This window comes from Lucilia cuprina, chromosome 2 (assembly GCF_022045245.1).
Source record: "Lucilia cuprina isolate Lc7/37 chromosome 2, ASM2204524v1, whole genome shotgun sequence".
NCBI classification, from domain to species: Eukaryota; Metazoa; Arthropoda; class Insecta; order Diptera; family Calliphoridae; genus Lucilia; species Lucilia cuprina.
The window spans coordinates 5,439,184-5,450,333 of record NC_060950.1 but is presented as its reverse complement, the minus strand read 5'-3'; the positions used below and the strand labels follow the sequence as shown (position 1 = coordinate 5,450,333).

Below are 11,150 nucleotides of genomic sequence, written 5' to 3'. Positions count from 1 at the left end.
TTTTAATTCACGGTGCAGCACATATAAAAAACAAATTTTAGCTCACGCAGCAAACGATTTGTTGTGCACAGCAAAGAATTTTTATTGTGATTATAATTGTATGGTTTACTATTGTGAATATTTCTTCTCATCTGTTTTCACAATGCTGCCACACCATTATGGGAATAAAAGTGTTGTCAATTGATTTTCAACGTTTTTATCTTTAAAAATATGAAACATTTTACAGTAGTCAAAACTATATAAACAAATAAATAAATTATGGAAATGTCGTTTGTTAAACATGACTTTCATTATGTTTTGCTAGAATTCATTAAAAACGTACTAGAATTGGAATATTATTCTATGAATTAGTTCTAAAAAGAATCCAAAGGTTTTAAAAATTGCATAGGACTCACAGCAAGCAATATGATATTAATCAACATTCTTCGACAGCCGGTTCTACAAATCGAAATGACCCGAAATGAACGGCCAAGGGCTGTCAACCCCAGCGATAACTACACATACACAACAATATACCTCAAATTTTATTTCATTACATTTAACAGTATTGAATAATAAAAAGTCACAACTCTCTCTCTCTCTAAGACATTGCTAAGACCTTATTAAAAATAATAATTAACAATTAACAATGTTTTGGACGTAATACTTTATTTATACAATTGTTGTTAACACATATTTATAATTGACACTGTTAAGGAAAAGGCAAAAAATTCTTATTGTTATTTGCTTAAATATGATTGCACAATATATGTGTGTGTGGGTATATAAAAATTAATTATTTATAAAACATAAAACAAATTTAAAAAAATGACAACAAATATAAATTTATTTAACACTTTGTGTTAGATATTTGTCAGCAGCTGTCCTCCATATCTCATCAATTTGCTCAAATTGCTGCCTCCATAATTGTTCGATTAGTTTCCAACCTTCCTCTTGTGTTACTAAAACATATTCATTAGATGGATCTAGGGAATGTGTATACGAACCCATAACCAGACTTTGAGCTAAACGTGCTGCCACACAATATTTCAAATATTGTTTTGTTTCGCTCGTTAGTGGATAAAACGATTCAAAACCAGCTAAGAAAATGCCTCCACTTTCCAAATTTTTGGCTTGTAATAACATATAGGTGAGAGCAATGCCCACCTCAAATAGAACAGGTGATTTACTTGCATCACCAAAATCTATTATACCTTTCACTTTAAAGTTGGTGCTTTCTTCACCGACAGGCTCAACAATTAAATTTTGTTCATTGAAATCACCGTGTATAATTTGCTTTTCGAATGAATCTAATTTTTCTAGAACTTTGGTCTCAAATGTTTGAATAATTTCTTCGATGATTTCTTTGCGGGCATGATCTTGCAGAACATACAAAAAGTCTTTGAGCTTTGGTACAGACTGCAATTGCCAAGTAGTCTGATGAGTGTCATACGCCTCATGTTGGAAATTCTAGAATTGTAAAATAAATTTAACTAAAGTATACAAAACCGTGTTATCTTTTAGTTTACCTTTAAAGCTTTGACAATTTTTGCTAAATATTCACCACTTTGATAAAGTAAATAATTTGTTATGGGAACTTGATGGAACATTTGCCCAGGTATAAACTCTAAAAGTCTAACCACATGTTCACCACCATTTATAGACTCTAAAGAATAATATTTACCATTTACATTAGCTATGGGACGAGGACATTGCACTTGTTGTTTGGCTGTATATAGAAAATTTTTTTTATAAATTTACCTTAAATGAAATTAAAAATATTGCTTACACAAGTAGAGCATCAATTGATTTTGAGCATCAAATATTTCCGGTTTTTTAGAATCAAAAGAATTTGATATCTTTAAAACATATCCATGGGGCCAATGTGTTACTATTATGGGATTTTTCATATTTCTGAAAGAAAAAATGATAAAAAGATAATCACACAACACTTTTTTAATCATATTATATAAATAAAATCGGGAGTGTAAAGTACCCTAACTGTACAATTGCTTCTTAACTTTTTAAATTTATTCAATTAATTCCTGAAATTATTTTTATTACAAATTTAATAATCACATTGTTGGCATTATTGATTAAATGTAAACACATTTGATATGGCATCACTATTGTTAAAAAAAACGCGCCAAATTTTTGGAACAAAACAAACAAACAAACAAACCAAAACAAAAAACAAGTACTTTGGGGATGAAAAAGCAATACATTATTTGCAGTTAAAAGGCAAAGAATAAGACAAATGTTATTTGTGTTAAAACATTAATTCTTAAAAGAAATCACTATGGGTATTACTGGTTTAATACCTTTTTTGGAAAAGGCATCGTCCTCTGTCAACATTAGACAGCTGCAGGGATCATCAGTGGCCGTGGACAGTTATTGCTGGCTACATAAAGGTGTTTTTGCGTGTGCCGAAAAACTGATAAGAGGTGAAACTACCGATATTCATATACAATACTGTCTCAAATATGTGGACATGCTGATGAAACACAAAATTAAGGTCATCATGGTATTTGATGGCAGACATTTACCCGCAAAAGCCGAAACAGAGCGCAGACGACGCGAAGCAAGAAATGAAAGCAAAGAATTGGCAAAAGAATATTTGAGAAGGAATGAAATAGAAAAGGCTAGATCCCACATGAGAAGAGCGGTCGATGTCACACACGAAATGGCTTTGCAGCTGATAAAGGAATGTCGAGAACGAGGCGTTGATTGTATAGTAGCGCCTTATGAAGCAGACGCCCAAATGGCTTGGTTAAATAAGCAGGGTTTGGCTGAATATATAGTTACAGAGGATTCCGATTTGACCTTGTTCGGTGCCAAAAAGATTCTTTTCAAATTAGATTTGACGGGTCAGGCTTTGTTGGTGGAAAATACTAAACTACATCTGGCCATGGGTTGTAAACTAGAAAAATATACTTTTGACAAGTTTCGTAGAATGTGCATATTATCGGGCTGTGACTATTTGGACTCTTTGCAGGGTATTGGCTTGAAAAAAGCCTGCAAATTCATTTTAACCACCGAAGAAGATGATATGACAAAAGCTTTAAAGAAAATACCGACTTATTTGAAAATGAAACAATTGGAGGTAACAGATGATTACATTGAATCATTCCTGAAAGCTGAGGCTACATTTAAACATATGTTTGTATACAATCCTTTGGAGAGAAGAATGGAGAGATTGCATGAATTGGAGGAGTTCCAGACAGACCAAAGTCATTGTAGTAATGCTGGCACGTTGCTAGATGACGATGAACAGGCATTTCAATTAGCATTAGGAAATCTTAATCCCTTTAGCTTAAAAAAATTGGATGACTGGCATCCGGACCGTAGTTGGTCAGATTCTAAAACTAAACTTAAAAGTATCTGGCGTAGTGCAAACGTTAAAGATGATTATAAAGATGCTAGTGAGTGTAAACCAACAGTTAAAAAGACCGCTGGTTCTATATTTCAGTTTAAAAAAATCGAGTACAAAAATATGGCTGAAATGGAGATACAAGAGAAACTCATTGAAGAAAAGTGTAAACTTGAGGAAGCAGAAATATTTTCCATGTACAAATATGCTTCTCCAAAAATGGATAGAAAACGTAAGAGAAGAGATTCCACCTCCTCCAGTAGTGAAGCTGAAGAAGACAATGAAAAGCATATGCAAACTGAAAAAACACCTAAGAAATATGCACATAATCCATTTGCTAAAGTAAATACTACATTGGAAAATATACAAAAATCACCGGTTTGTAACAACAACTCACTGCTTAAACTACTAAGTCCTAAGAAAGCCAATGACAATAACATTATTCAACAAAAGGCTTCGGTAAAGTCGAGATTTTTTGCTGAAAATATAAAACAAGTTGTTAAAAAACCATTTGCTGCCAGAGATTTAACATCGGAAATGTTCAAAATAGAAAAGAAAACAAATGCATTTATAGAGCAACAACAAGATTTATACCATTGTTCAATGCAATCACCTAAAAAGAAAATTGTAGATAATAAGACAACAAAAATTGAAAATGACGAGGATTCGTTGCAGAGTAGTAATCAACATGATAATGAGGAAGAGGAGGAGCATAAACAAGATAGTTATAACAAAGAAAGTTTAGAATCTTCAGAAAGTTGCCCTAGTTCCCAAGAGAACAAACCTTGTGTATCTTCGGTTACTAAAGAGGAAATAATTTTACTTTCTGATATTGAAGAAGAAGAAGATTGTACTCAAAAAACTTCTACAAAAGTAGTACAAAAACTTACTATGACATTTTCACAAAGGCCTCACGTAGGCCTATCCAAAACTAAAGCTAAAACACAAACTACTCCTCGTAAATCTGCAAAATCTTTAACAACTGTTGATCCCAAACAATCAAAATTAAGTATGTTTGGTTTCCAAAAGAGACCGTCTTTGAAAAAGTTATAGCTAATTTAATATTATTTTAATAAAAGTGTTATTTATGTATTTGTTATTTTTAATATTTATGCTATTTGTGTGCGTAATAAATATATACATATGCGTTTTTTGCATTTTATAAAATTTAAACATTTTTATATTTTTTTTTCTCCAAGAATTGCTTGTAGCTTTAGAACTTGTTAAAAACAATTTATACAAATTTTAATTTTTCTAGAAAATTTAAATTTTTTACAAAATTTTAAATTTTCTATAAAAATTTTGATTTTTTCGAATTTTTTATGTGTATGGATATATTTTTTTCTTTTCAGATTTAATGTTATATAAAAAAATTAATTTAGAAGATATTTTACAGTGGGTACATAATTCCAAAAGACTTTCGCAATCCTTTTTCTATTTTAATATAATAAAATTTTCATAAATTACATTTTGAAATCCCATTATAATATAAAATCGCCTTTCATAAATCTCATTTAATATCTACTTTTTTCCGTTTCCTCTCTTTTGCTGTATTTCCTTGTAATTAAAGCGAATTTACTATATAATCAATTCGCTTCATTTTCAGCTGTCTCTTTTGACAAAAGTCAACAAATAAGTTAACGCCTAGTTTAATAGATTTTTCAAAAAAATACGCGGCAATTGAAAACAAAAATATTTCTTTCTTTGGCTTCTTTTAAACGTTTTTGTTAAAATCAACTTAATTTATTTGTTTATAATAAAATTAAGTGTATTAAGTTTCATTTAATAAATGTTTACAATTGCAAAAAATGTAAAATTGAGAGTGGTTAAAAAATTGTTTAAAAATAGTATGTATGTATTGTAAATTCTTAAATACTGTTTATTGTTTAAATTATTTTTAAATTTAGTTAAATTATGTATAAAAAACTTTAATTTCAACTGTGTTGTTTTTTACCAAAAATATGTTGTAAATTGTTTTTAACAAGTGCGTTTATTTTGCACTAATTATTAAGCCTAAAATTTAAACTTAGAGCGGTTTTCTTACTACTTAGGGCGAGTTTTTCTGATAAAGATAATCTTTATTCTTTGGTTAAACCTGGTTTAATATATGTTTTGTTTTTTTTTTCAGTTATCAGTAAAGTTACTTATTATCTTAGTTTAACTGAGTGTAATTGGCCAATTAAACTCAAGTTATAAGTGAGAAAACACAATTAACAAAAACAATAAAATAATTATTTCGAAAGAATAAAAACTTAAAAATTTATGTAAATTTCAATTTTCTGATTTGTTTTGTTTTATTTATTATTGTTATAAATGTTTAATATTTTTCCAAAATTTTCCATTTTACAAAAGTATTGTTTGCAAAAAACAGCTGGTCATTGTTTATGTTTTTGAGTGAAAAGTTGGCAATACTAACAAAGTTAACTGAGCTTAAATCTAAAACTGAAAAACACAATCATCGGTTAAAGTCCGCCTAAATGTGTTCCGAGTTTAATCTAACAGCAAGTTAAGCCTAGTTTAACTGATGAGTAAGAAACCCGGCCTTAAATAAAAATTTAAAAGAATTATAAATAAATCAAAAGAAATCAGAAAATTTACATTTAATTAAAATATTAAGTTTTTGTTCTTCCGAAATCATTGTTTTATTGTTTTTGTTAATTGTGTTTTCTCACTTATAACTTGAGTTTAATTGGCGAATTACACTCAGTTAAACTAAGATAATAAGGGCGGGTTCCCTCCTCCTCACTTAAACTAGGCTTAACTTGCTGTTAGACTAAACTCGGAACAAATTTAGTCGGACTTTAACCGATGATTGTGTTTTTCAGTTATGGATTTAAGTTCGGTTAACTTTGTTAATACTGCCAACTTTTCGTTCAAAAACATAAACAATGAACAGCTGTTTTTTGCAAACAATACAAAATAAAATAAAAAAATATAATAAAAACAATAATTAATAAAACAAATCAGAAATTGCAATTAACTTAAAATATTAAGTTTTTGTTCTTCCGAAATCATTCAAAATCATTCAAATCAAAATGTCTATCAACCGTGTCAACTTACAATTTTTGTCTTACAACTAGATCTAGATAGATACAGATGCTACGTATACATGATTGTCACATCTTACAACGTTGGCACAAAAAATACTCAGAAAATGTCTAACAACCGTGTCAACTTACAATTTTTGTCTTGCAACAACCGTATATACATAGATTTACACTATTCAATAAAATTCTATTTACAACTTTTCAATACTTACGGATCTTCCTTAATTAAATAATTACGATCATCATACGAAATCATTTCCTTCATTTCACCAATAGTTATGCCATATAAACGTCGTAATAAACTTTCAACAATTTCATTGTTAACTTTTGGTTTTATATCCGAACCCGGCTGCAAGCTTGTTGAACCATTTGTATTATTTATTGTTTCTCCCTGTTTCGTATCATTTGGCACACATTCATTGTTGTTATTATTGTAGGCGAATTTAGCATTTGCATCATATTCATGATTAAGGGTATACGATTTTCGTCTTGACATATTAGTCAATTCAACATTATTCCAAGTATCATCCATTGTTTGTTACTTTTTTTTTTGGTTAAAAATGCACTAACTGACCCGAGTTTTATTAGAGTTTGATTTATCTCTTGTTAATGCTAAAAATAAATAAATTATTTAGAATGTTTATTTGTTAAATTTTTAGCACTTTGTTTATGTATGTATATATGTATTATTTGTTGATCAATTGAATTTAATTAAGTTAAGAAAGAAACATGCAGTATGTATTGTACTGTTTGCTTTTGCTCTTTTTGTTAGTTAAGCTGTTTTATTTGTCAATTTTATTATAATGAAATAATTGAACAAACATTTATTTTTATACCCTACACCACTATAGTGGGGAGGGTATTATGCGTTTGTGCTGAAGTTTGTAACACCCAAAAATATTGGTCCTAGACCCACCATAAAGTAAACCAATCGGCTCAGAATAACTTTTTGAGACGATTTAGCTATGTCCGTCTGTCTGTGTGTCCATGTAAACCTTGTGGGCACGCTACAGGTCGCAATTTTCAAGATAATTTGATGAAATTTGGCACATACTCTTTTTTTGGTTGAAATCGGTCCATTATTTTTCCTAGCCCCCATACAACCGTACCCCCCGAATCGGGCCTTTAGGCTCACAATTACGTTAAATGTTTTATAATGTCAACAAAAAATCAGCAAACATTAGTTTTATAGCACAATAAATGACAATACTAATTTTTATAGTGATCGGGCCTCATTTGACCCTAGCCCCCATACAAATTCCCCTTTAGAAAATGATTTGAAGGTCAAAATTAACTTAAAATTACTAATAAAACGATCAAAATCTACATAAATGACTTTGAAGTAGACGTAAATTCATTTACCAAAATTTATATGGATAGGCCCATATTTACCCCTTCTCCCCTTTGAGCCCTCTTGAAGAAAAACTCTTTTTTGTCAACAATAAGTAAAAATTTTCACAATAAAACAAATTAAATGCTTTATATAAAAACAAAAAATCCACAATTTTAACATACTGACTGATGGAGGGTATCATATGGTCGGCAATGTCCGACTATAAATTTATACTTGTTTTTTTTTAATTCAATTGTAAGAAAGTATTGTGTTTTGTTAACTTTTTAACTACATTTGTATGAGTGAGTACGCGTTCTTATTGATAACTTGTTAAGTGAAAAGCTGGAAGAGTTCCTTTATATATGTATATTTAAAGTACTGTTATGACTGACTGACAGTTCCAAAACGACTAGTATTATCTGACAAGACAAAAATTCATATATCTTATTGGATTTGTTTTCTGTTGCTTTTCAAAAGTCTTTGTATTGTTTGTATTTACTTAAGCTTTTTTTGTGCTTATCAATGGATTTTGTGCTTGTTTTTATATTTTATAGCTGTATAAATATAAGCTATAAAACGTCCATAATCAAACACATCTATACTGATTCTTATAATATACATAGATCATGTTCAATTTACTTTTACTATTCAGAGAAATAAACGTTTTTATATTCAAAATTAGTATTGTCATTATGATTAGAGAGCTTTAATTTGTTTTTAAATTGGATTTTGTGATTAGCTTAAATCTAACTGATTGTACAGAATTCAAATCTAGTAATTTTTAATTTTCATACAAAACTTATTTTAAACGGCGCTAAACAAGCATCTCTTAATAAACGTTAAACGGAGTTTGAAATAATGACATTTAATAATTATATCATTAATTAATTGCTATTCTAAATAACAATACATAATATAGTTATTATAATAAACTCTAGCTTTGTGCCCGGTAGTTGTGTACTTAAGCAGCTGAATGTTTTTTTTTTTTAACAAAAACAAATTAAGAATTATTTTGATGTTTATGAACTAAACGAAAAGAAAAACAACTGTTTAAATAATCTAAAAATAACGTTTTATAGCGAGGCAATAGTTGTTAGAGCGTTTTGTATTACTGATAAACATACAAAAGATAAATGCAATCAGCCTTAACGGCAATGAGTACATATTATTTATAAAAAATTCTATCTTAAACGTATTAACTAGTTTAAACTACAGGTTCACAAAATTAACTATCTATAGAAAACAGGAGTTACAAATTTAATTTTTTTTAATTTTCAGAATAGAATTATTTTGAAATCTTTAGAAAATAGCAAATATTTTTAACGATCATTTATTAAATGTTAAATTATAAACAGAAAACGAATTGGGTATTGATTTACGTAAAGATGTATTCGATAAGACAAAATCTTAATAATATTTAAGTTGACTGATTAAAAACCACTTAAAAGGGGAAAGTATTTTGAAAATAAAAAGTATGATACTTTAAATACATTTATGGACAGACAAGTTTTCATTATAAGTACTTGCATTAAGGTGGGATTGAAAAAAGAAAATGTAATTTATTTATTCCAAAAATTAAATTTTAAATTGGTTAATAGGATATCCAAAAATTACTTAATCTAAAGATAGGTAGTAGGAACTGAATACAATTTGTGTTTATAAATAAATATAATTTTTAATTACTTTTTTATTGGGAATGATATAATTTATATATATTTTTTGGTTTACGTGGTAGTTCACTACACGCGAAATGTCAAGTAGGGTTCTACAGTTGAAACGAAAATTCGACTTTTCGACTTTTTTCATTTAGTTAAAAATCGACTTTTCGACTTTTTGCATTTTATGAAAAGTGGATTTTTTAACTTTTCGACTTTTTTCATTTAAATAAAAGTCGACTTTTAGACTTTTCGACTATAAGTATTTTATAAATAGTCGACTTTTCGACTTTTTCGATTTTTTCGACTTTATGACTATTTTCGACTTCTTTCTACTTTTTTCCGACTATTTTTGACTTTTTTTCGAGTTTTTCCGACTATTTTAGAGTTTTTGACTTTTTGTTCCACATTTTTAAAATTTTTGACTTGTTTCTACAATTTTCGATTTTTCGACTTTTTCCGAATTTTCGACTTTCTTCGACTTTCTTCGGCTTTTTTCGACTTATCGACTTATCGACTTTCAGACTTTTCGACTTTTTTCGACTTTCAGACTTTTCGACTTTTTTCGACAAAAAGTCGATTGTTCGATTATTCGAAAGTCGATTTATAGAACCCTACTGTCAAGTAGAATCGAAGAGACCCCGTTTTGACCAATTGTACTTATTTACTCGTTCTAATTATGTCACATCCTGTGCTCGTGTTCTGTAACTTTCGATTCGAAAGTTTAGAGTCATCCACTTTTTAGTTGCGTGATTGAAATAATTTTTATACTAAACACAATTAATCAAAATATATTTGAATTAACCTTAGTCGACCTTTTAGTCGATTCGAAAGTTACAGAAAGTTACTGCTTTATTTTCGATCCATACAAACGGAGCCTACTTATTGTAACAAATGTATTTACAAACAAAATGTATGTTTACAATTATTATTATCTGATTTTAAACCACAATGTATACATACACATACGAACTTGCAATATACACTGTAATTATATATAGAAAATTTATAATCTTGTCAATGCAGTATTAAGCCTCAACTCCCAAAAATATATAATATATCAAAAATATTACATATATTAAATTTAAAGTAGATACCTATGTACTTAATTTTATTAATGGAAAATTCAATTTCCAGAACTAATTGATTTTCACTTATTTTTCACATTAAAGTTAATTATTTGTTATTAAATCTATGTGTATATAAAAGGTTTGTATATATACATATGCACGAATTAATTGTTTTCCAAAAAGTCCTTGGCCTTTTTAATTTATTTATTATTGTTTATAAATTACATCATAAATAACAATTATTTGTAAATGTTATTGCTTTTTGACTTACAATTTCTTAAAAAAAGCGGCTTAAAATAATATCACTTTTCAGAACTTAATCTTCTGCTGACAATTATAATCGACTACTGCACACAAAATGAGAAAATTATTAAACAATTAAATAAAATTTATACATATAGGGCTTTTCGTTTTGTTTAAATAAAAATTATGAACGAATAAAAAAGAAAAACACAAAAAGTAAACAATAACAAGAAACATGTGATGTGATTGTTAATCTTTCAAAATATTTCAACAGGGTGTATATAATAAATATTTATTTTATAAGAATGTAAAAATAATGAATTGTTTAGTGAAACGTAACGTAACATATTCATATGTAAGTCGAATTCCTACTAAAGTACAAGCGTGTAAAATAAACTTGATGCATGCCTACATTGCATATGACTACTAAACATAGATGAACAGATCATGTAT

General features: G+C 28.5%; 2 protein-coding genes across 3 annotated transcripts; one reads left to right on the top strand and one right to left on the bottom strand.

Moving 5' to 3' along the window:
* Positions 1-627: 627 nt before the first annotated feature.
* On the bottom strand, positions 628-10,861 carry LOC111679539 (hydroxylysine kinase). Of its 2 annotated transcripts, none has more exons than XM_023441112.2 (5): positions 10,726-10,861; positions 6,609-7,008; positions 1,769-1,893; positions 1,509-1,708; positions 628-1,449 (listed from the first exon to the last, which is right to left on the bottom strand). In XM_023441112.2, the coding sequence occupies exons 2-5, from the start codon at positions 6,926-6,928 to the stop codon at positions 826-828; spliced, it is 1,269 nt and encodes a 422-aa protein (XP_023296880.2). In that variant the 5' UTR covers positions 6,929-7,008; positions 10,726-10,861; the 3' UTR covers positions 628-825. The 2 variants fall into 2 exon arrangements, with proteins under 2 accessions (XP_023296880.2, XP_046807898.1); XM_046951942.1 differs by lacking the exon at positions 10,726-10,861 and adding an exon at positions 8,022-8,146.
* LOC111679538 (exonuclease 1) lies at positions 1,958-4,513 on the top strand. Its single transcript, XM_023441111.2, has one exon. The coding sequence runs from the start codon at positions 2,279-2,281 to the stop codon at positions 4,400-4,402; it is 2,124 nt and encodes a 707-aa protein (XP_023296879.2). The 5' UTR covers positions 1,958-2,278; the 3' UTR covers positions 4,403-4,513.
* Positions 10,862-11,150: the final 289 nt, after the last annotated feature.

What these genes read in the sequence shown, in the direction of transcription:
- LOC111679538 (XM_023441111.2), top strand. Translation starts at nt 2,279, where the DNA reads ATGGGTATTACTGGTTTAATACCTTTTTTGGAAAAGGCATCGTCCTCT.
- LOC111679539 (XM_023441112.2), bottom strand. Translation starts at nt 6,928, where the DNA reads ATGGATGATACTTGGAATAATGTTGAATTGACTAATATGTCAAGACGA. An exon ending in TATTTAATTAAGGAAGATCC is followed by an intron (nt 1,894 to 6,608) that starts GTAAGTATTGAA and finishes TTTTTCTTTCAG; the next exon opens with AAATATGAAAAATCCCATAA. An exon ending in TCAATTGATGCTCTACTTGT is followed by an intron (nt 1,709 to 1,768) that starts GTAAGCAATATT and finishes TTCTATATACAG; the next exon opens with CCAAACAACAAGTGCAATGT.